Source organism: Buteo buteo, chromosome 1, assembly GCF_964188355.1.
Source record: "Buteo buteo chromosome 1, bButBut1.hap1.1, whole genome shotgun sequence".
Classification (NCBI taxonomy): Eukaryota; Metazoa; Chordata; class Aves; order Accipitriformes; family Accipitridae; genus Buteo; species Buteo buteo.
The window spans coordinates 20,185,206-20,211,451 of NC_134171.1; the positions used below are offsets into that span (position 1 = coordinate 20,185,206).

At 36.6% G+C, this 26,246-nt stretch overlaps 1 protein-coding gene across 1 annotated transcript in view; it reads right to left on the reverse strand.

Annotated features, from left to right (window-relative positions):
- DHX15 (DEAH-box helicase 15) overlaps positions 1-26,246 on the reverse strand; it is a 47,693-nt gene that overhangs the window by 15,601 nt on the left and 5,846 nt on the right. Inside the window, exons 2-9 of the mRNA XM_075023892.1 lie at positions 25,418-25,766; positions 20,682-20,875; positions 19,373-19,532; positions 18,748-18,966; positions 7,352-7,519; positions 2,525-2,611; positions 729-878; positions 465-573 (exon numbers count right to left, since the gene is read on the reverse strand). Coding sequence (XP_074879993.1) covers positions 465-573; positions 729-878; positions 2,525-2,611; positions 7,352-7,519; positions 18,748-18,966; positions 19,373-19,532; positions 20,682-20,875; positions 25,418-25,766 — 1,436 coding nt within the window. The remainder of the gene's footprint in view (positions 1-464; positions 574-728; positions 879-2,524; positions 2,612-7,351; positions 7,520-18,747; positions 18,967-19,372; positions 19,533-20,681; positions 20,876-25,417; positions 25,767-26,246) is intronic.

Genomic DNA, 26,246 nt, shown 5'->3' on the forward strand with positions numbered 1-26,246 from the left:
TTTAACACTGTTAGAAAGGAGATGCACATTAACTTTATAGTTTGAGCCAAAACCATGTATTCAGCTTTAAAAATGCTAGCCAATTTAATTTACATACAGTTGTTATCTGATGCACAATTAGAATGTATAATCGAGGAGATAAGTAAAAAAAACCTCATCAAGTAATAGATTTTCTAATGACCATAATTTTGTCTTATCCTCTGCAGGTAAGGGGCATTCAGTAGATTCCTTGGTTCCATTAAAAGCTGTTATGCAGACAGAAACATAGAAAACTTGCTTTGATAAGACACAGAGCACTAAATTCCAGGATAAACAAGCGACATTTGTTATGGATTACAGTAAAAACAGTGAATAAACATAAAAGAATTCATCCCATGTTGTTACATAAAATGTTCACCAAAATAAAGATTTGAGAAGTCAAAACATAACACCTACAGTAGACAAGATAAAATAGAAATAGATACCTGGAGGATCCATAAAATCAAAGTGCACCAAATCATCTATACCAAGCTTCTTGAGCTGCAATACTACAGATCCTAAGTTAGACCTCAAAATTTCAGGGTACGTGTTGTCCTGGAGGGAGGGAAAGAAAGAAAATTCAGAACACTTGTTCTTCCACTTTAAACTACACAAGCATTCAAATTCTGATTTTGTTTGGTAGCATGGCACCTGACTACCCGCATTGACCAGATGTTCTTATACATGCAGTCTAAAAAACGTAATCTTACCTGCATTTCAGTTTTGTAAGCCTTCTCTGTATAAAGCCTGAAGCATTTGCCTGGTCTAGTACGACCAGCACGGCCAGCTCGCTGCTGAGCAGAAGCTTTACTAATTGCAGTCACCAAGAGAGACTCCACTCTGATGCGAGGATTGTATACCTATTTGAAAGTGGAATCAGAGCAGGAAAGAAGGAAAAGAATGACCACTGCTCATGGGTAAGACAACTATCTAAAAAAACCAAGACACAAACGAAAAAAAAAAACAACAAACCAAAACAAAAAAAAACCAAAACCCTGCTTTAAACTTATTTTCAAACACTGCTTCTGCCTAGGAAGTCACAAGTTGTATGTATCTGAAAGAAGAAAAAAAAAATTGGCTACAAAAGCCTCTGGATCAGTGACAGAACTTTTCAAATACAACTGTCTAGAGAACCACATTTACCTTTTATTCATTTGCTAACAACTACTCTTGCCAGGCTCCCTGTCCTCCTTAAGTGTGTGTATTTTTAGATAAGATTTTCATAGCAGAAGTGTGTCCAATGTGTTCTATAGAGAGCTAAACACACTCTTGATGCTCAAATAATTCCATGAAAAAAAAAGTTGTCTTGATACAATTATAAGGTTGAATAATCATGTTCTAGAGCTCAGAAAAATCTAACATTAAGGTTAAACACAACTGTAAAAATCAGACCAATGACAAAGCAAGACTGTTTTTCAAGAGTACATGCAGACTGTCATGATACAAAATATATGCTGGAATTTACTGTAAAAATTCCATTGCAGTCATACATAAACAGCAGCCTTGCCAGCTCAATAGGGCTCATGGAAAAGAATATACTATTAAAAAAAAAATTAAAAGGAGTAATCAGATAGTAGTTTCAGTTGAAGATGTTCTTTGGTCCATGTTTTAACACCATCCAGGTGTGAATAGGTATAAAATATGTACAAAAACTTTATTTCTTACTATAGAAGGTATTCTTCCAGTATAAGAACTACTTGTGAAAAAAAACCTCAGCCTAAACACTGATTGAAACTTGTGTATGAAGATGCATTGACTGTATTTACATTCTGCTGTATCTTTCATTTTGCAAAAGTTTAAAAGGCTGACAATGCGTATGAGTATTAAAGGAAAAGTTTAAGTAGCCAAAGACAGTTATAATTAGCAAAAAAACTAAATGAAGATTAAGAGATTTGTATTTTATTCTTTCTTTAGTTATTGGCTTGACTGTAGCAATTCAGTCCCTCTGAACATCTCATAATGTTCCAAGAAGCACAATACAAGCACAATGACTATCTTCAGGGCTGCAAAACTACATGATAAATACTGACAAGAAACAGTACTACCCTAGGTATCATTTTTCTGTTCTCATTTTAGTGATGGAGTTTTCTACGCTAACATGACTTAAAAGAAGAGATGGCTTCTAGCACCATTTTTATTTACTTTCATATTATTTCTTGGTTTTATTTCAGCATTCTCAAGCACAGACACACAGTACAAGACCACCCTTCCTGAAGTATCTAGGAAATCCATAGTCCAGGCTAACTCTCAAAATTCTCACATTTCAATTTCTTGACAATAAAATTCTTCTGCACTGCACTGTTTTGGACTGCTCTAGATATCTAAAGTTTGCAGACTCAGTGCAAGCCTACCATAAGTAAAAACAAAACAAACCCCAAAACAACCAAGGTTAAGATTTCAATTGGGAAAAGACCTATCAATGTTTAAAAAGGGAAGAGTTACCAACACAAACCAGATTCCAGTGTTTTTCCTACTGTAAAGAAACAGAAAACGAAATAGTATTTACCTTCTGTTTTGCAAAGCCAGGATCAATCACAAACACAACACCATCTATTGTTAATGATGTCTCAGCAATATTAGTGGACACAACCACCTGCCAGAAAACAAAACAGTAAATGGAACTACTTCGCCCTGAAGATGAAGAGCTCTGATTCTGTCTCTGCACCAAGAGTTTTCAGCAAACTTTCCTCCACTTCATCAATAACCCCCAGACCTGTGCTCCAACACTTTTACACGACAATCTGAAATCAACTGGATTAACTTCTATTGAGATCAGAGCAGGTTTTGTCCACTGTTTCTACTCCCCTATGTCTCTATTAACAATATAACAAATGTTACTTTTGAGAAAAAGAAACAGAAGAGCAAATATTTTCCTTACAAAACCACGATTCATAATTTTTCTCACAATGCTGATACAAAATGACAAGTTACACTGGATCCTTTTAACATCATGTGTTAATTCCAGCTTATTAACTTTTTTTAAAAGCCTAAACAGGGCAAACTGGTTAAATAATATTAAATCAAAGGTTATATAACTGTGCCAGCACAGTATGTTCTTTTACACTGTTTGGAATAAAGCAGTTATCGATACATTCCAGCTAAAATCCTGAACAACATGTATTTAATTTAAACTTTGGTTTTTTAAATTACCAGATATTCAAACACCTTTACATATTTTTAAGGTTACATTCTTAAATTTTTATAAACTTTCTGAAGGTTAAGTCTCATGCAAAAAATTAAAGCAAAGGTGATATCCAAGTTCTGAGGCTTGATTCACCATCATTTAAATTTTATATCCACAGATGCGGTGTAACAGTCTACAGATATCATTAGCTCTCATCCCAATAGCGATCACATTAAATCACGTTATTAGCAAGTTTAATCAGCTACCCCAGAAAGACCCAAAACCTGTTCAAGCACTTCATCAAAACTACTTACCTTTCACCTCTTAAATTCAGAGCAGTCTGTCATCATTGTTTTCAGTTTAACAATTAGAGTTTGAGAGACCCCTAACAATTTGTTCAGAATTACAATGACGCCAGTGGCTGGACTAGATTGATAATCCTGCTGATTACTCTTCCTCCTAGCTGATCACTTTGCCAGTCAGCTACTTATTACTCTCAGCTTGTCTCTTCTTAAGTAGACTTAAGGCCTAAGCTTGCCAAAATACTACTATATATTGAAAGCACTACTTCAGCGGAAAAAAATTGAAATTAATTTGGAATTACAGTATTCCACCGTGAAACAACATGCTACTTAGAACTCCTCAAACACACACAAAAAAATTCCCCATACACCTTTCATTCACAGGTAACCTGCAGATTAGTCAGATAAAAGCCATGAACATCAATGCAATTAACTGCTGACACAAAAGCACAATACATTTTCCTAAAACACCTGCAATTCATTAAATATGCAAATTAAACTAGTACTCCCATGTTAAAAGGCTAGTCAACCCACATTCAGTTTGCTGTTACAGAATATACCTTATTTAAAAGTCTCAGCTTTTTCCAGATCTACTGACATATGGATGCATCCATACACAGAATCTTCAAATACCAATTACAGAGTGTCATGGTTTAACCCCAGCCAGCAGCTAAGCACCACACAGCCGCTCACTCACTCCCCTCCCACCAGTGGGATGGGGGAGAAAAATCATTAAAAAGTAGTAAAACTCGTGGGTTGAGATAAGAACGGTGTAACAGAACAGAAAAGAAGAAACTAATAATGATAACACTAATAAAATGACAACAGTAGTAATAAAAGGATTGGAATGTACAAATGATGCGCAGGGCAATTGCTCACCACCCGCTGACCGACACCCAGCTAGTCCCTGAGTGGCGGTCCCCCGCCCCCACTTCCCAGTTCCTATAGTGGATGGGACATCCCATGGTATGGAATACACCATTGGCCAGTTTGGGTCAGGTGGCCTGGCTGTGTCCTGTGCCAACTTCTTGTGCCCCTCCAGCTTTCTCGCTGGCTGGGCATGAGAAACTGAAAAATCCTTGACTTTAGTCTAAGCACTACTGAGCAACAACTGAAAACATCAGTGTTATCAACATTCTTCATACTGAACTCAAAACATAGCACTGTACCAGGTACTAGGAAGACAGTTAACTCTATCCCAGCTGAAACCAGGACACAGAGCAGTGTCAAAAGGTTTTGGTCCCGCTTTTAATCACCAGTTTCTATCAGGACACTCAATACTGTTAGTATACTTAGTCCACAAAGGTCCAGCAACTTAACTTGTACTTCAATTTGCATAACTTGTTGTGTACAATTCAAGTACTTTCCAAAGGTAGAAGGAAAAAGTTATTTACACAGTGGATTCTGTTGTACATACAGATCTCATTTGTTAATGTCACATTGCTTAAAAGCCATAATTAGTGAATGTAAACATACACAAAATTTAAGAAAAAACCTGAGGAAGTTATGCTATATCTTTCAAGCCTAAATCAAAGTATGAAGTTACTTGGAAAGCAAACAAGTGATATTAATGCTAAGCTACATAAAATAATAAATTACACCTAATTAGCTTTAACTGCAGTTTTGCAATTACTGAAATGGTTACATTAAAAATGTTTTTAAGTATCAGATTAGGAGTTTGAGACACCAAAGAGTTTTAGAGATTAATTTGAACAAGTTACTTTGAATATTAAAATATACATAGTATCTATTTTTATAAATTTATCTATATTGCACATATATTAACTAGTAATGCTTAAGACTCCTGAAACAGAAAATAGAACGTGGTTTGGAAAGAAGGGATAAGATAGGAAAGCAGAGTAGAAATGCTCCTAGTTAAGTCAACTTCATCTTCCTCCCCAGTATAAATGAAATACTCTGATTAACAGTAACTAGTAAAAGCATTTTTTTGTCTTTAATCTTAAGCTTTCTTGCAATAACAGCTAGTCTTGCCTAGCACATCTAAGAGGACAAAAAAAGTGCTAAGTTACCAAGCTACATCAGTACTAGCTGTTACCATCACTACTACTGCAAGATGCTACGCAACTTCCAGTATCCTCCTTTCTTTCACAAAGTTAAAGCTCAGGAGATACTTATTCAGATACTGCAAGCACTTAAGTTTTTTACGACCATTAGATCCTTTGAAGTGATTCAGATCTCCTGCTAGCTCGCTCTCCTCAGCAGTTCTAAAAACTAGGTTGAACTCCCACAGGACACTGTGTGAGAGCAGACATTTTGTAAGATAGTGGAGGCACAGCAACACATGATCTTACTTTACATATCTTGATCACTACGACTAACAAACTAAAACAACATTTAAACACATTTACAATACACAGACAAACTTTCACTCATTGCTAGATTTGTTAGGAGCTAAAAACCAAAATACAGAAGCCAGAACATTTCAGCCAAACCAGGCAGAGAGGAAAAGTGGTCTTTTTTTATTAAAAAAAAAGAAAAGAAAAAAAGAAAAAAAAAAACCACCCACACCACAAGATAATGGCTTTATAGGTCTGAATCGGCTGCTTACGTGTTTTGTGCTTGCTTTTGCCTAGAGTTGATATCTTTCCAGAGTGACAATTTTTCTTGTAGCTTAATAGTCACTACACTGAGAGTGTTGTCTTCTTAGACACTAGTACTGGGCTTTGTCAGTTCAACGTAATGAAAGCTACACACTGCATCTGTTATCCTCTTATCAAGAAAACCAGAAACCACCTATTTTGAAGTGCACAGTTTTAAACATGAATGAAAATTTAATGAAATACACAGCTATCACTTTTTTATCACTGAACAGCGATTTCATTCATTTAAGTCATTGCTAACACAATCTTTTTGCAGCATTTAGTTTCATGATTTCAGACTGAACACTTTCTGCAATCAACTTCAATAGGAAAGAGAGGATCATTTCATTGAGTTTATTAAGTGATTTATTAATCCAGAACACTAGAAAGTTATCACTAATATTCTACATGCATTGTACTGCACAAAAAAGCAAATAATCAAGGAACAAACCCTGTGTAGAACAGATAGTATGATTCAGCTTTGACCTCCAAAATCCTAACTTTGTGATCACTACAGTTTCGTGTAGCATTAGTTTAACTTGAGAAAGCTCTACTAAGACTCCTTTGAAGTGTTCAGTTTTAGAGAAATAATCACAGTTTCTAATGTGGTTTATGTGAACATCTGGGAATTGAACTATTAATTTTATGAAGAACATTCACTAGTGCTGTTTCATGTTTTTCAGTTTCTCGATTCATTTTGCCCAATGAAAGAACCTAGATTCCTTGCTTACTACTACAGAAAACACAAACCTCTAACTTCAACATACTTGTTTTAACTTGTACCTTCTCATAAACCTTAAAAATCAGACAAAACCTGCCTGATAACATCCCTTGAAGAGATGGGAGGGGTGTCGTTTTTGAGCTTGGTTTTTTTTGTTGTGGTGGTGGTTTTTTGTTGGTTTTTTTTTTTTTTTTTAAACAAAATGGACTATCTCAGAGTAATTACTTAGAGGGAAAAATCCCATCCTTCCACATAAATCGCATGGTTGTCAAATTCAGTATTTAATCTGACTTACCATATTTCACATAAGAAACTTAAATAAATGCCACTCTATTCAGTCAAATCAAATTGTTACTAAAAAATTCTGGCCTTAAGAGATGGAAGCCAGAATTTTGAACTGCACTGAGAAACAAGCTCCAAGTTATCTAAAAATTTTAGTGTGATAAAATACTAAGGCCTCACCAAAAAAACCTTCTACTTGTTGCTGTCCAAATATACTTTAAACAGCTGAAACTCATACTTAATTGCCCACACAACTGTGAGTAGCTAGTTACTGAACAGCATACTAAAACAGCATACTATTTACCTTTCTTCCTATTGCTCCGTTTTGTTTTTTTGGTGGGGGAGGTTCAAAAATCCTTTGCTGTTGCTGTGGAGGAAGGGTGGAATACAATGGAATGATTTTGATGTCACCAACTTCAGGGCCTAAATCATCAATTTCACGTTTTATCCTCTTGCAAGCCTCATCAATCTCCTGCAAAAGAAAAATACTCGTTAAAAGAGAACTCAATGAGAGAGTGCATCTTATTTTAGAGTGTCTTATGACAATTATATTAGGTCTACACCCTAAAGAACAATTAGAATAACTTCTACTTTAAAAAAATAAAATTAAAAAAAAATCACAGTGCTTACTGAGTTTGCAATTGAATTTCCACAATATTTCAAGATGCTTCAGCTTCTATACTCTAATGAACAGCCTAATTTGCATTCAACATCCTTTTTCTTTTAGTCATGTTTCCTAATTAATTCTCTACAAATTGTACTAAAATTGAAATCTCTCACCCTGGAATATTAAACTGCACTCATGACCTTTTCAATTTTCACAATCTAGAAGAAACTGATGTGCAAGATATTTAAAATAGCCAATTAAGCTTTAATGTCACGTATCACTAATGCAATTATATGGAAGATTTGCTTCATTGTACCTAATGAGAACAAACACCTTTACAGTATAAACATGGATGCTCAAAACCAAACCTCTCAATCCAGTGTTTCAGATTTTACTTTAAAATTAAATGAAATCCCGTTTAAGCTTAAGAAAAATCAGTGAAATACTCTGAAGATGAGAAAGCTTTTTCATGCCTTTTTTACCTCTATTTTCTACAGTATTTGCTAGCCTATTTTCTGACTAGCTTACCATACAAAAAAGCCCAATCATTTATAACTCCATTTAATTTTAAAACAACTACATTTAAGTCAGCTAGGTGACCCACAGTTATGAGAAGATTTAATGAAAATTAAAGTGCACAGAACTTCACGTTAATGAGTAACACAATTCATTAACTTCAACTTAAAAATTACAACAGAGTCTCCACTGGTGTAACTAACAGGCATGCTTACCAACTACTGATATTCCAGCTGAACCACTGATGGGCGAATGAAGTCATCATGACAAGCAACAGTAGGCAAAAGCAAAAAATGGCTACAGAGGCCAGACCTCCCTTATCACAAATAATTCACCAGCCTGAAGCTGAAGTGATGCTTAAGACCCTCAAACAAATACACAGAACAAGTTAATCTAAAGGCTCTGTAAAATTACTGCTTTAAACTGTAATTAAAAAAGCAAAAGCAGACTCCTTTTTAGAAACCATAAATTCAGATAGATCCTTGAACAAATCTGTGTCTTTTTCATTTGTTCCTAAAGAGACTTTTAAGTTTTCAGCACAACTGTATTGAATATGTTTTAAAGAAGCACAGACAATACAAAATTCATGTTCTGTATTGATCAGCATATATAATTAAGGTAAGCATGGCAAAATGAAGGCTCTTCCTCTTTGATGTCAAAGAGCTCTTTAGTAGTAAGCCTAATGCTTTCTGGTATTATCTTGCCAATTTGAATGAACTGCAGATATTTACAAAAAACCTTTTAAACAAAGGTGCACTTTGCCAACAAATCCAACACACCCTTCATAAAATGCAAGAGGCATACAAGAAACTGAACTGGAATGCCCCCTACTGGTTTATTAACAGAGAATGGATTTCTTTACACATATGTCAGTATCTGGTCTTCTGATAAATCCCTTTAAGATTCAGTCCTAACCTCCCAGTGAAAAGGAAAAACCTAACTTAATTGACAGATCATACACAGTAGGTCAGTAAGTTAATACTTTAACAGTGGTGCCTATGTAAAAAGACAACATGTTAAAAGTAAATAGTTGACTAACTAGGCAGCGACACTCCCTCTCAAATTTGTACCCATTCAAAGTCTTGACAAGCTGATACTTGGGCCTGTTAAATATTTAATACAAAATTAGATTGTATCTTTCAAAAAAAACCCACAACCCACAAGCCAAATGCTAAAAGAAAAATACAGCACAGACCTTAGTTCCTGATCTGAAGGTCACTACATTGTTTAATGGAATTTGAGCAGATTACACTGTGTAACTGGGAAAGCTCTGATGCTGGACAGGATGCTTAACCTTCAACAATAAAGACTAGAGACTCCAGGACAGTTATAAGACTTAAGAGACAGTAAAATACAAGCAGTGATAAATGAAAGCACTACACTCTTCAGGCCACGTGTTCACAGCCACCTATCATCTTTCAGAAGAGATCAAAGTGTTGCTTCTCCCTAGAGTTTCCCAATGTAGTTTCAAAGTATCCCTACTCAGGACTCATTAAAACAGTTCAACATAGAGATGACAAGTGCATATATAACCATTACTCTCTGCAGCTTTGCAGAAGTAACTGCAGACCTCTCATCATAAACTGCTGAAAGAAGGATGCAAGTCACCAAGAGCCACTGCCACTCATCTAAAGACAGTAAAAGAGAATTCTTTAGTATCTAAATGTTTTCATTAAAAAAAAAAAAAGGGGGGGGGGGGGGGGGGGAGGATAGTTTCTTTTTATTTACCATGCTGGCAGAAAACAGTATCTCTACTTCAACTGTATCCACAACCACCCTCCAATTCCAGCAGACAACTAAAACTGGTATCCCAAAGTACACAATCTAGAAGGAATATGCATAGTAAGAATAGTCTGAAAGTATTAAGGATTCATTTAAGTGTTAAAGATTCATTTGTATCACATGAAAACATTTAAGTCTGGAAATACAAGAGATACAGTTGAAGCCACAATCCTAACTTTAATCCTCTCAAGATTCAGCAAGTCTAATTCAATAGTCCCAACTTACTAAAGTATGAAAGGCCTTTTTAAAAAAAAAAAAACCAACCCCACACATTTAAATATTTGCACACCTTCTACTGCAAATCCATTATAAAACTCCTTGAAGACAGATTATTCCATCAACCCACACATAAGAGGAGGTTTTTCTTCTTGGAGGGAAAAGCAGGAAGGTAGAGTGAACTTGCCTTGTATTTAGATTATGCCTGCAAAACTCCTCAGAGCCCTGACTATCACACTAACTACTTGAGACAGCAGGTACCAGGGTACTGGAAGCAGGAACAGACACAGGATCAAGTAGCCACAGTTAGAGCCATGATGACTACCCAGTGCATCAGCACAAAGACCTGCTTCAGAATTAATCAAAAGAAGAAAGTAGGCCTAACATGCAAAAAGTGTGAGGTTTGGGCAATGCTGAAGTTACTAGATTGAACTTGATCCTAGTTCCTCACAAAACTAAAGACTTCTTAGGAGTATTATTTGAGAAACATTTCTCAGTAAAATTGTAGGCAATGAAATTGTCCATCGGTGCACTCATTCTAAAAAGAGCCAAATAGTAAACAGACCACAAAAAACGGAAAGGTTACATGCTAGCTAAAATGCTCATTTATCTCAAGCTGTAAGTGCCACATAGACTCAATATATCTATACTTCACAACACCTAGTCATCAGAATTGTCCCAAACAGTCTATTACGTACTTTAAAGTTTCCAAAAACTTCTTGCTTAATCCAATCAAAATGGATTAACAATATACATACAGTATCTATACCTCAGCTGCAACACTATGGAAACTAGAATCAAGCAGCAGTCAAGAACTCTATAGTAGTACACTCTGAGTATTGATGTGGAGCCCTGAATGTTCTTCCACACCCTCAACAGCATATGCCATTCTCCTTGGAAAAGCTCCAAAGACTGACAAGAATCAGCACAGAGAAAATACTTCTCTTTATGGATATACTAGTGATCAAGGATGTAATGGGGTGGTGAGTATTTTTCAACCAGGAAAACCAAAGTCATCTAAACATCCAAGTGAGAGAGTCAACAATTTGTATTTTGTACCTACAGCTAATAAAGACAGTTTACAAAAGGAAAAAAGCAGTAACCAGGAAAATAATTTAATCAAGATTATTATTAAATCAAATTTAAGCTAATTTAAATGGTATTCCTTCCAAGAAATTGGTGTGATTGAGGCTGGTTCTACACACAATGCTGAGCAGGCTGCATGCTTTCCATATGACTGGTACACAAGAGGCAGGATTTAGAATACCTGTCAAATTAGGTGGATTTCATTCAGGAGCTTAAGTATCAGAAAGCAATTCTGAGACACCAAAAAGCATCAGGATTTCAACAGGAACTTCCCTTGTGCCACAAATTCCAGCAAGACTTAACTCTGTATGGGAACCGATGCTTAACAGTGTCTTGTTTAGAAAATAAAGCAAGAACAGGGTGCACAGTTTCCCTGACTTATTAGAAAACAGTAGTGCAGCCATCTATATTTTCACATAACAGTAAGTAGGTTACTTATGCCTCCTGAATCTGACAGGATTTTTACTCCATCTTAACCCACTTTTCCAAAGAAAAGGCAGGCTGATGACTAGTGCCTAAAAAAAAACAAAAAAAAACCCCACACCACACCACCAAACCCACACACACCCTTGGATGCAGTACTTTTTATTCTTCTCGCTGACACTGTGTTTCTGTGCAGCTAGAAATGCAAAGATCCACCAGACCACAGGGAAACTCAAAGCTTGAAGCCCATTGACAGAAGGAGTCATGAATTCTCAGAATGCCGGAACTGGTGCTTATATTCCATTTTAGCATCCTCTGGATGGGAACATCTCTCTTTATATCAAGCTCAAGAAATTAAAAGAACAGTGCTTTATTCTCCCTTTCTCATGGCAGACCAATAGATCTGCAAGTGAAATAACTGGTTATATTAAATGATTCACGCTGACACTGAGCATAACTTTTGCTCCAGTGAAATACAGTGAGAAAACTTCATCTAACCTTGTATAACTACACATACAAGTAGTCAAAAGCCAAAGTAGCAGTCCTGAGTCACATACACTCACTCAGGAACAGTGTTAAATACTATAGTAACAGTACACAAAACATGCACACACTTTGAAAAAGGTTACACATCTTAAAGTATCGACAGAGAAAACAAGAGAGCTATAGGTGCTTTTCAGGCCTAAAGAAGGTGTATTTAATGCTTCAGGTTGTGGTCTAAATTAAGTATTCCAAAGCACTTTTAACCATTCAGTGAGATAAACGTATTCAATGTCACCTGGAGATATTTCACAGCTAAAATTGCTGGACTGCAACTGTGGAAACAGACCTGGCTGCATTTACTCTTTGTACAATGAGTATTGAATGCTGCTTTCTGGTCAACAGCCTCTTACTACTTTGCAACACTTAAACAAACCACAGAAAGCACTAGCTGCAGGTTAATTTCTTTAATGCTCAAGACTGTATTTTCACAGTCTGCCCCTTTGTCTTCCATCTCTCTCACACTGCTCAGTAATGCTTCAATCCCTCATCCCAGAACATGCAGAAAAACTACTTCAGCTAGAACAAGACAAAGGGTAGAGTTGAATTCCTATCCTTCCCCTATGTAAAACTAAATCATTTTTTCGTCTATCACCATTAATAGTGCTAAAGTTTCCTTTTTATCCCTCACTGCAGAAAGTATATATAAAATCTTCCACACTGCTCAAAGGACAGCATAGGAAGGGGACAAAAGGAAGGTTTCCCAAGAAGCCTGGGAAGACACAATGAAAAGCTATCAGTACTTGAAACCAAGAGGGACAGAACTGATAGTTTTCCTATGGTTTAACTTCAAGAGTACCACTCACAGGACTAACACTTAAATCCCACCCAACCTCTCCCTTCTCTTTGATTTGTATTAGTAAATACTAACAAGACTGAAAATGTGAACAGGACTTAGTATTACTAAGTAATATTTAGCAATACTCTTTTTTCTAAAATCGCACTTTTGAAAGCTTTATCATAGAAAATCTAGGTATGACTTTTAAACATGGTCTGTGCCAGTTTAATTTAGAAACATGTTGGTTCCTCAGGCTCTGTGTCAGTGCATACAGCAAAGACAGACAACAGGTTGGAAGGGACCTCAAGGATCATCTGGTCCAACCTTTCTTTGCAAAAGCAGGGTTTCGACAAGATGGCCCAGTACCCTGTCAAGCCAAATCTTAAAAGTGTCCATTGTTGGGGAATCCATCACTTCCCCAGGAGATTATTCCAATGGCTGATTGTTCTCATTGTGAAAAATTCTCCTCTTGTGTCCAATTGGAATCTCCCCAGGAGGACCCTGCATCCATTACCCCTTGTCTTTGCAATGTGACTCCTTGTAAAAAGGGAGTCTCCATCTTCTTTCTAGCCACCCTTTAAATACTGGAACATGGTGATAAGGGCTCTCCTAAGCATTCTTTTCTCAAGGCTGAACAAACCCAGTTCTCATATGGCAAGCTTCCCAGTCCTTTGATCATCTTTGTGGCCCTAAGTTACTGAGTTAAATTGTTCCCACTAAGCTAACAATTCAGTAACCTGAATTTCCTTCCCTTTTGTTTGTGTGCAGGACCCATCCCTGCTGCCATGGATAAGGCTTGAAATTACACTGATACTAAACAGCAGTTACCAAACAATCGACCGCAAGTTACCCTGAGCCACCAAAGTACTTGAAGTGCTGGCATTCAGTCTGGCTCACAGGCCAAACTGGTATATGTAAACATCCATTTAACTTGCTGGTCAGGCTCCACTCAATCTCAAGATCTAAACTGTATCTCATTATCTTTAGAGAAAGTGTTTCTACAGAAAGATGGGGACTAGTGATGTCATTTTAAGCACATTTAATGGAACAATTCTAGCACTTGGCATGCAAAACAGAATTCAATGATTTTGTAAACATGGTCCTTGGGAACATTATTTCAGAAACCCTTTCTTCAGTTGACCCTGTATTAGAAGCACTTACAAAGAATCTCAAGAGCTGAGCAAAACCTCCAAGACTGCTCCAGTTAGAACATTAAAATCTTAGCTTCACCTTGGATAACTGAGTCAAGTAGACATAACTGTGAAACCCTGAAGGAAACTAATGCCAAAAAAAGTATAAGGCAGTTTTATCTTGTGTAAAATGAGTACACGGGGGGGAAAACTAAATGCATAAATAAAAAGTACTTCCCAAATCAGAAATATCTGGCAGACACCTTAACCTTCCCTCTTCTCTTTTGAGTTCCTATCACAGACAGGGGCACTGCCAGCCACATCTGGCTTTGACGACCTGAACCTTCTAGAAATTTTGTCTTTGTCCTTAAAGCTGCATGGAACCTCAATAATTTCCCTTTCTTCCTCCACTAATGAAAGCAAACTGCTACAAGCTAAAATGAGGAAACAACAATAAAAAGGACTGGTCCCAAGAGCTGCACCGTTTCAAAAGATGTTCTGAATACAAATTCAGAGAAACAAAACTTTGTAAGATGATGTACTTGGACAAAAAAAGTCATCCATGGAACAATCAACACTTGACCATAACTGAGAACTGCTCCGTCAACAAGTCAAAAATGAACTTGTCTCAGCATGATTCCTGTATTCAGGATCTTTTTGAAATATTGAAAATTAACATCATCTCAAATGAAGAGCAAAAAAAAACTTCCTCCCTGTAGCACTTGAACACAATTAATATTGTTACTCTTCTTTCAGTTTATGCTCCCCAACTCCTCAATACTTTACATTCAAGGCTAAACAGGACAACCTGTGTTCACTGCAGCCCAGTACACTTACTGCCTTAACCTCAGCCAGTCACTACAACTAAGACTAAAAGCGTCATCAATTTTTATTTCAATTTCCTCATAAGAAAGGAGACTGCTACTTTCCTTCACAGTTCCAAAGCTTAACCACTCTCACTGTAATGAAAAAAGTATACCTTTAACACATATTCTCTTTTACAAAAGATTCTACCAAAAATGTTTTGCAACTCTTTTCTACACTAACATCAGTTTTACCAACGTAACTTTAAACCTTTTTGGAACACTGACACCAGAGCTTCACAGCAACATTTTTCAGTATATTTATCTACAATCAAGAACAACAGGGCTGATCTGTACTTCAAATCTCCAGAAGCAGCCTGGATTCTTCCTCCTAAATGTATACTTCCTCCTAAATGTGTAACGATGCATTTGGCTCTATGGAGAAAAGGGTATCGGAGTGACAGAGTACACTTTGCATTCATGCCTAGGTCACTAAAATATGCAAGTCAGATCTCTACAGTTTCTGTATTATCATTTCTGCCTCCCCCACCCCACAAGTTTCATCTGTAAGGATTTTACACCTACTTGCAGATTACTGATCTTAATGGAGTGTGAAATCTAATACTGTTTCAGCAGAACTCCAGTAGACAATAAACCAGCTATCTCCGAGATCTGCAGGTGAGCCAGTCTTGAGACATTTAAAGTCAAGTTTGACAATTGTGTATCTACACAACTAGACTACCAAATTTGTAATCTCAGTGACTGAGAACACGTTTGACAAAACCTATTCTTTAAGAAAGGCATGCTGACAGAAATATAATTATACTTTTTCCTTGTGAACAGAATTCCCTGTCAGTTTCCAATTTTGCCTGTAACTGACCTCAGGCAACCTGGCTTACATTTATCCAGGTTATCTCAGGTTATCCCCTTTTTGAATATTAGCATGAAACATGAACATTATTTTCATCTTCTGGAATCTCCCTGATATACCAGGGTAGGTTTTTTTGTTTTAAAAAAAATCAACAGATGAGCTCTTCTCCTTACAGGGACTGTGGGACAAGTCCAGTTTCAAAATGTTTATCCCTAATAAATGTTGCTTTTAAAATATCCTTTTGTTACTAATGGACTGAAAAGCAGTTCATGCAACAATCATATACTTTTGCCCCTTTCAGGATTCAAGAAAGAAGTTTTTATTGAACACTTATTTCTGCACCATTAACAACAATTTTTTCTTCATCCAGCAACAAGCTTATACAATCAAGACATTTCCAAATGTATTTAAACTTTTTATTTTGGGGCCTGACAACACAGAATCTTCCCTAGTATCTCCAGGTTCCATCACCAATGCTATCTTAATTAATCTGTACTAATTAACCGCTGTCCATCTTATTGCCCATATAGAATTACTTCAGGTTCAGTGGCAACTGAAAGCAGTAGCCACTAAGGACCCTCATTCTGCCTTAGACCACTGCAATTACTCCTTATTTGAAGCCTCTTAAACTCAAAACAGTTCACACTTGCATGGTTCCACTTAAAACATCTTCCCTTTATGTAACTTCATTTGGCTTTGTAAATGCGTCTGACAAGAAAATCAAATCATCATGCACCCTGTTCATACTGTTTTCCAGAATCCAAAAGAACTACAATGCATTTTTGCCCAGCAAAAATCAATGGCAAAGCTCAAGCTACTAAGTCTACTGAACTCAAACCACATAGTGGTAGTGGTACCTAGAGCACACTCTCCAGTTCTTGAGATTACAGTAGGTCCTATCACTCTAGATTCAACAGTAACACACACATAAACTATATCATGAGGCTCAAAAAGAGGCCCCAAAACATTATGAATCAAAATGGATATAACACTTCAAAGCTTCTCTGCAGAAGCCAACCCAGACTTCAATTTCATGCTAATTAGTTAAATTCAGACCAGCTCCAGGCAGAGCCACTCCAGTGCCCCTGAACAGTATCATCCATGGGTACATGGACTGGAGAACTCTAGACAAAAAAAAAAAACAAAACAGAAGATGGTGGCTTACCAATGCAAGTTAAGTGATTTAGTAAGGCAATACAGGGATATTGTTAGATACATTTATCCATAATTATATCTGTACACAGGAACATGTATTATGTGCATGATTTTATTACAAATTTGTTTATAATACATTATGTTCTGTAAATTAACCCAGTGGAAATCAAAGAACCTGTTCATACAAGAGAACAGAGTACCTCTGTACCACTGGCTGGTACTAGATGAATTGGGTCTAGAGCCATTTGCCAAACATGAGTGGTGCTCAGAGTTGGTAGCATCTGAAGGTAGTTGTCCCATGCCACTGCCCTCCCCCACCTCCCATAATTGTTATAACAAGTTTAGAGCAATACATAGCAACTGATGTAGCAAGGGAGTAATTTATAATTGATTAACGAGAAGGGCAAGTATTTTTCTTCATGAAAGGTTAAAGACCAGCCTGATTTATCCTGGTAAGAAAGCAGAATCTGCTGAAACAGCTGGACAGCAGTGTTCCTTTCTGTTGCCACTGGTTCATTCACCCACTTGCAACAGTTGTTTCACTGATCTCACATTTACCTGTCAGACTAGTCTGAACTAAAACTTCTAACTAAAACGAAACAGGCAGGTTTCAAAGCCACAATCATTAAAAGTATTTTTCCCTACCTGTACTTTAACTGACAGCAATACTCCAAACAAAGAACAAAAAACGCAAAGCCCAGAGTATCTGCTTTTACAGTGACAGCCATTGTTTTGGTTTTCTAAGGGAAGAGATGACCTGCTAGAAGACATTTTAATCAAATGTCTTTTAAAACTCATCTAAGAGGCAACACATCTTTATGACTGGCAAATCTACTCAAGAAGCCTGTGTACCTTTAGTATCACAAGTTATTTGTACCATTTCTTCCCCCTTGGCATAGCTAAGGCTGTGTATGCTTAGATTAAAAACACAGAGTTGTTCCACATCCTTTGAAGGCTATTTCTTCAAGAGGAGTGACTACAAGAAGAATGAATCAGAAAAACATTTTTGCTAGCTGCATTTCTCCCCTTACTAAAAATATTAATTTTAGGTTGACCCAGTCAAGTAAACTTTCACAATGCCTACGGGGGTTTTTTACCTCTTCTCCATCTCAGTCTACTAAGCAGGACACTCAAAAGAGGTTCAAAGCAACAGATTAGGACTAAAAAAAAAACAGTTTATTTCAAGCAAAGGATTTAAGATTTCCAGAAAATCCTCATTTCCTGATGTAGTTTAGCTTAAGTGCTTTTGTACAATCCTCTTTTGCAAGACACTGAGTCCATTTGAGACGTAACTCCCTATATGTGGTACAGAAAGACTACAACCAAATACTCAAAGCTATTAATAAAAAACAAAACCTAAACATTTTTATTAAAACTACTACTGATAGCTAAGTAGCAGAACCAAAGTGTTATTCTTCAGTTAAGTTGTACAATACACATCCAGAAGTGCACAGAACTACATTTTCAGTAAAAACAGGGATGCTACCAGGTAGCCAGCACTTTTGAGTTCACATCAGTACAAACCTAGGGTTCATACTCTAGGTTTCTATTTTTGAAGCATATGAGTAAGATGAGAATTTGCATTTTAGAGAGGGCTTGCACAGCATATGCATATTACAGATACATAGAATGACTAAGGACCTGAAGTGCATTGCAGGTAGAAAACCTCAGGTCATTCAAATGATAAACTAGAACAGGAAACTAAACATTTCCGTCTACACAAGCCTCTTAAAACAGTTTCTGTACAGAAGGATGGATTTTAAAAAAAAAAAAAAAAAAAAAAAAGAAAGTACCTCCTGTCCAGTAAGAAAGAGTAAAAGATCTCCTTCCTCTTCTTCACACATGTGAATTTGGATCACTGTTCGAATGGCAGCCTCAAGGTAATCCCTTTCTGGTTCTGGAGTATAGAATATCTCCACAGGATGGGTGCGACCCGGGATAGTTAGAAGAGGACAGTTATCAAAATAAATCTGAAACTTGCCAGCATCCAAAGTAGCACTCATAACTATAACCTGTAGGTTTGGAGGACAAAAAAAAAAAGTTACTCCAAAGGTTAACAAGAACTTGTGAAATGTTACACATACAATAGGTAATAGCAAGAAACTGAACTCAACTGTTGACTCCGATTTAAGCATGCTTTTATCAGCTGAATACGGCACCCTTGTTACGAAGGTCCAAAAAAAATCCTCATCAAATACAAAAAGGTTAAGCTACAATTATGTTGTTTCTAGTATTTTGTTCAACACAAAGTGCATTAACAATTTCCTAGGGTTATCTTTCCAATATAGATTATCATTAGATCATAAAACAGTTGGTCTACTTTAGCTGATTATAAAAATCAAATAACGGTAAGCACACAGATATCTTTTTTGGTATGCCTGCAACTAGAAAGATGCTGTGGGCTTCATCATTACTGACCTTCAAATCAGATCTTTGTCTTACAACTTCCTTCAAAACTCCCATCAAAATATCAGTGGCCAGTGTTCTTTCATGGGCCTCATCAAGAATTATAACACCATAGCGCTCCAGCAAAGGATCATTCATTGCTTCACGAAGTAACATACCATCAGTCATATACCTGAACACAAACAAAAACAATGTCAACACATTTTATTTAATGAGTCTGATACAGAATCCTCTTCGGTATCATTCACTAGGTTGCTTGAACTAAGCTTATAATCAACTTTTTAAAAATAGAAACATCAGTAAACTATTTCCAACAAGGTAACAATCCCATTTTAAGTCTTCAAATAAAAATTACTGCAAGTGTATGTGAAATGTGGAAGTTGGGAGGGAAGCTTTAAAAAAAAAAAAAAGGGGGGGGGGAACAAGGTTTAGCAACATTTATAACTAATTTGTAGACTATTACTGGCAGAATTCCAGGTTACAGAGACAGGAAAAGAAAGGGAAAAACACCCTCTGAAATCCTAGAAATGGTATTTCTGCAATTGTTTCTCCCCTTTTCTGTTTGCAGATCATCTGTTCACTTTTTGCTTTTCCTTCTCAGTTAAATTTCTTTTTACACATTAACTTTACTCCTAGCCTTCAACAACTTTTATGAGCAAAAGAGAAGACATCTTTCAACAGAAAGCACTATTCCTTGAACCACACTATGTGGAATCCTTTTTAACTAAGCGTTCTGAATGTCATCTGCAAATGACATATTGAGTGGGCCTGGTTCCACCTACACAGCACATGAGTCTAGGACAGTTGACAACTAAAACACTGTGGATTATATGTCCCAGCGTCAGGTATAGGCCAGTTTTGAAACTTTGTGGTTCTTACTGAAGTAAGCCACTGAACTTCACCAGGATTACCCTGAGTAAGAAGATACCACAGACAAAGGTCAGCTGAAAGCATAATATGAAGCGAAACTGAATGCTGAAGGGCTGTATTCTCAATAGCACCTTAATCATAAAAATACTTCTTCAGATCACCCTCTCCTTTATGGATCACTTAAAATTAATTTCCATAAGGTGCAGCAATTTCTTTAGGAGGACTGACTAATTTTTAATTCTACACCAGCCCCACACCTCAGGTTTCCCTCAGCTCATGCTATAGATCCTGTCTCTCTTCTCCATTCAGACATAGAAAGAGCCTGGCCATAGATTCACTCCCCTCCTCATTACTCCTTTCATAACTTTGCTCACACCCTTTACTACCCTGTGATTCCCCCCACCCCCAAGTAGGCTGTGTTATACCTTTACCTGACAGTTGCCATACTTACTTCAAAATGGTTTTTGCACTACTGCAGTCTTCAAATCGAATAGAGTAACCAACCTCCTGGCCCAGCATGACATCCATCTCATCAGCAACCCGCTGTGCCACACTCATTGCAGCTACTCTCCTAGGCTGGGTACATGCTACTCCCCTCTTTGGTCCAGGTAACGAGCGCATGTAGTCAACACACCACTGAGGGATCTGTCAAGAATAAAATTCAGTTTTAAACACACTTCAAGTGGCCAGATGTAATCTGTAACCTTTGTATTTTATCAAATAAAGTTAGTTATAATTCCACTGAGATGCTGACTGCATACACAAAAATATCCAAAACATGAGAGCAGATAGACTAGTTAGTTGGACCCAATGCCACTAAATAAAGCACACTCACATTAAGCATGTACATAACTATCTTTGAAGTTATCAAGGAAATACATAGGTTCACAGTATGCTTAACCACTGTTAAATCAGTACCTTATACAGATATTTAGCAGCAGTTAACATGCTCCAAAACCACCAAAATTAAAGTTAACACTCAGAATTTTGAGATCTGTAGCACAGTTTGCTGTTTTACAGTAAACAAATTATATTTTTGGCTTTAAAAAGTAATGCTTGTTAATACATTAAGCAAAAAGAATTTAGTGATATAAAAATTGTCTTAGCTAGTAATCACAACAAATAAAATGAACAAATAATTAGTTATGTTCATTTGGTTAATTATTGTTCTTTTAAAATTTTATCAACCAGAAATGAAACCCCTATATTTGTTTTTTTTCCTATGTTAGCACTCATTTCGTCTGTCAGTCAGCGTTTTCTGCTCCTGTTAGGAATCTGGAAACAGTAAGAATCATCCAAAATAAAAAGCTTTATTCAGAAGCATTTCTAAGGCGAGTAACAGTTTGATGAAGACAGAATATTCTTAGCATGTTCTCACTGTGACATTTTATGAGGAGACATCTCCAGGCACAACTAGTTCCAAGTCTACAGATCAAAAAATCCACTCCTCCTTAGTAACTGCTTTTCAAGTATTCTTAAAAGCTCACATTTAGAGAGGGGGAAAAAAAGTTTATACGTTGCACCAATAAGGAATAAAAGGAAAAGCAATGTGATTTAAACCAGGAAAATTTTTCTTCTGGAATACTGTATTTCCACAGCAAAACGGACATAAAGGAACACTAAAACATACCCACAAGCAGACAAGTGCAGACTGTAATGAGAAACTTTTTTTTTTAGTTGAGAACATACTTCCATTATAACTACAAAAAAAAAAAACCAACAGCTATCGCAATATGACAGGAGACTACTAGACTGCTGAGAAGAAAAGAAGTCAAATTTCTAAAAACATTATTCAAAACTAAAAATAATAGCAGTTCTTGAACACTGATAGCATGAACCTGAAACCCTATCCTGTAACATATACACACTCCCCTAACATGCAGTGTAGAGAGAGGAATTTGCTGCCCAAGTCACTAATAAAAACTCAACTCTAAACATATTAGGTGAAGCTTTTTGACTTTCAACAGAGCAAGTCCTGAAATAAACTTTAAAACAGCAGGTGTTGGGCCATGAAATAAAAATAATTTAGAAGTGGTTTTCCAGTAAACAGCAAAACCTATAGCATTTGGTGTCAAATGAAAGAAAAGGGCTACACAGACTTCAATGTGTTAAGCTGATTTAGATAACCACCAGAATACATTTCATGTCCAGCTTTAAAAGACATATAACACTAGGAAAATGGCTGTGCCATACTACATTTTCTACTTCAGTCATGACCAGGAATATACTGAACACTGCTTATCATCTGGTTCTTATAAAATCTAACAAAGTTAACTTGACTGATAAAAAAACCTACAAGTCACCAAAAAAACCTTGACTTTCCTTAAAAAAAGCCATTTGATCAATATCAAAAGCATGAGGAGTAGCTTTAGTTAGCACCCTTTAACCTCAAGGACTTTCTCAATTAAGAGAGATTTCCAAATATAACCTCTGTAAACAAGAGGAGGTAGGGACTACATATACAGTGGCCTCTAAGATCAAAGATAAATGCACTGAGGGCTGTTAAAGACTATCCCAAAGTCAAAGGAAAGCCATGTTTTTCAAGGGATGCAGGGCAAGAGAGAGAACAGCACTGTCCTTCTGGCTTTTCTGAGCCACTTCAATTTATTGAAAAATTTCCCTGTTAGAAGTTACATGGTAGTATTCTCAGAATTTTCATTAGTTGAAAAGATGTCAGACTTTTACCCCCATCAATTCTTTTGTGGACTGCAAGAAGAGCAGATGAAGCTATACTCTGAATCACCTTGCATCTGAACTTCACCTGCCAAGAAAACTTGCTGACCAAGTGGCATCCCTGACATTACATCAACAAACACCCTACCCTTTATAGTTAAGGCTCTCAAGTGAAAGCAGATGCTACTCTACTATTCCATCTACAGAAGAAATTTAAATTATTATACCAACACCACATATGATCCCACATTTAAAGCGGAGCACACATTGCAATTATAGCAAGTACTTAACCCCCTTCCAAAAGAAATTCAACACACCATTCCACCACTGACCATATTCCAAGAGCAATTAAAGAAAACAGTTAACTTAGAAGGTTAAGTTTAAATTACAAATCAAGCCACCGCAAATACTGAAGACTTGAAAATTAATGGTCTTGGCTTCCAATATACTTCTTCAGTGCTTTGGCTTTAAGTCTATGTGGAACAAGACTTTTCTCAAAGTTTTATCTCCTGTTGTTTCCATTGTCAAAGCCAAGCATTTCCAATCCTGGGTGGTCTACAAGACCAAAGGGAAAATGTGCACACAATAATCACGGAATGGACTCGACAGGCAGCAGCTTACTCTCAAAAAGATGGTCTACTACTATATAGCCTTCTACTATCACCGTGAAAGGGAAGACAGGAGTTTTGGAAGGACGATTCGTTACATATTTCAAACAATGCCAACTTTACACCAATAAAAGCCAGCATAAATGTACACCTTCAGTTCGAGAACTGGAGGGTTTCTTAACCACATATAATTACTTATCTTGCTCTGATCAGTGAATGTAAGAAGAAAAACAACCACCCCGAACTGGTTTTAAGACAGCACTTGATCACGAAAAGGATGTTACACTATCACATGCAAAACAAGGTTTTCATTGAGTGGCAGCAGGAATATTTTCAGTGATGCATTCCTACAGAGACATTCTCAATTGTTTCAAAATGTAACAGCAATCTCATAAGAGAGAATTCAGAGGAAGCAGTACAGCTTCTAAGACAGCTTACATGCTTTTGGTATCTTAAATCCCATTTTTAGGAAAGATGCCCTAGGTTTCTTAAGGCCTTTCAGAAAGTAAGGGGTAAAGTAGTAAGACAATTCAGGAAAAGCTTTATGCCCATGGAATGACATGATAGTAAGATGTATTTGAAGCTTAAGGCAGATACTAAGAACATACAACCTTTAGATCTTCAAATTCTCATATCATACAACAAGGGATTTTGCTTTCACATAGATAAACACCAATTTTTTTTTTACATGAATGTTCAGAGTACTATCTCTTCCAAGTAACTATATAATAAAACTTTTCTGAAGAATTCTATAAAATCCCAGTCTCAGCTTATACACGTTAAAAAAAGCAATACAGATAATGCTATAAGGTACCTTCCAAACAAGATACTGGTTCCTACAATTTGCAGCCAGAAGGGCATATAACTTCAAATATTCAGGCACAGCTATAAAAGGTATCCAATGTACTACTACGTCCTTCACATTTTATCAACATCCAAATTTTATTTAACGACTAAAAATTTATTTCTGTAAGACTAACTGTAAGTTAGCTATAATTCATTTTATAAAGACTAAAATATCCTTCAGTTTTTATTTTCTGCCTAGTTAAAAGGCATCTATCAGATTAAAGAACTTTTTTACATTACTTCTCCACACAGATTTTAAACAGCAAACCAAAGGATAGATTAAAGTTCTGAGAAGTTTGTCCTTCTACATATACACAGTGGTATGCCTTATATCTTAGATTTTCCCCGTTCACTGGTCCCCAAAATTCTTAAGGGTTAAGGAGGCTCTGCAGATCTGTTACCACTATTTTCAGTGCTAAGGAAGATTTTTAAAGCCATACATCTACAAAAAAAAAAAAAATGTGATTTTAACTACAGCACTGGAAAGCTGTATGACCTCTGAGAATTTTCAGTACCAAAGAAACACAAGTCTTTTCCTCTCAAGTTTGAATATCACCAAAACGTGATCCAATCATACCATGTCAGAATTCTATCTGACATTTCAATTCCCTTTAAGTTCGTATCTGTAGCAGTAAGTTTCATAAAACACTAACAAGTCTCTACTTCTGTAACATTTTTCCTACTTTCCAGCTGCTATCTACACAAACAGCTACAAAAACTATTTGGAACTATCACCTCAGTTTGTGGATTAGTGCACACCTATCTAGCCATTAAAATATCTTTATCTTCCTTTACCAAAAAGGTTAACTACCAATCATAAAGCCTAATAGAAGCAGGGGCCAGAGAACAGGACTGGACTGCAAAAGGGGAAAACGCTGAAAGATTCTTCTCACTTTTGTATTCATTAAGCAAATAAAACATTCATCAAATTAGTTTTGCTCACAATTTGTGAGGTGTTCTTACACAATGAATTTCAAGAAACCAAAGCAAGTTTCACCCACGCACCTAGCAACAGTCTCAACCTTTAAAAAACTGCAGCATCACATAGATAAGAACTCACCTGTGTTGTTTTACCAGACCCAGTCTCTCCAACCAGCACAAATGACTGATGCCTTATCAAAATATCCGTAAATCTTTCTTTATATTCCCAGACAGGAAGTTGTAGCCTTTTTTTCAGGATGTCATAATACCGTGGTGTATGTGGTAGATTTGTGAAAGGGTTAATACTGTGTGGAATCATTGCTGGTTTTATAGTTGGTAACCCAGCAGCCGCATAATACGTAGAGTTAGATGTAGGTCGCAAATCTTTTTCCTTGTCCCTTTCTCTGTCACGATCTCTATCTCTGTCACGATCCCTGTCACGATCTTTAGAACGGTCATCACGGTCCCTGTCCCGGTCCCGATCTTTCCTAAAATGAGTTAAGAGACATAGCAGAAAGTGAGATGCTTGAATATTTAAATGCAGAGCAAGAATTTAAATACAACTTTAAAGGTATCTAGTACAAAGTGGATATAAACCAAATCTTTCAAAAAAGCCTTGCAAACAGCTACACGGAAGGATAAGCATCAAAGAGTAAAGGTATATGATGTATACTGAATATTAAATATAGTTACACTCATTGTACACAAGCACTGTGACAGTTCCTCTCATTACAGGCAAGACTGAAGAAAGCTATCACATGAAGAGTACATCATCTTAACCCTCTTAATTTAATGACTATAAAGAATCAGCTGTACATTCTAGACTTTTCTCACAGTTCTTCCTATCCCTACTTGCTGCTGCTGCAGAAATATAACAGAACACTAAACAGACTTCTTGCCTACCTAGCAAGCGAATTATGCCAACTTGCAAAAACTAACTCAAGATGATAAGCAAGCCCTGGAAGAAA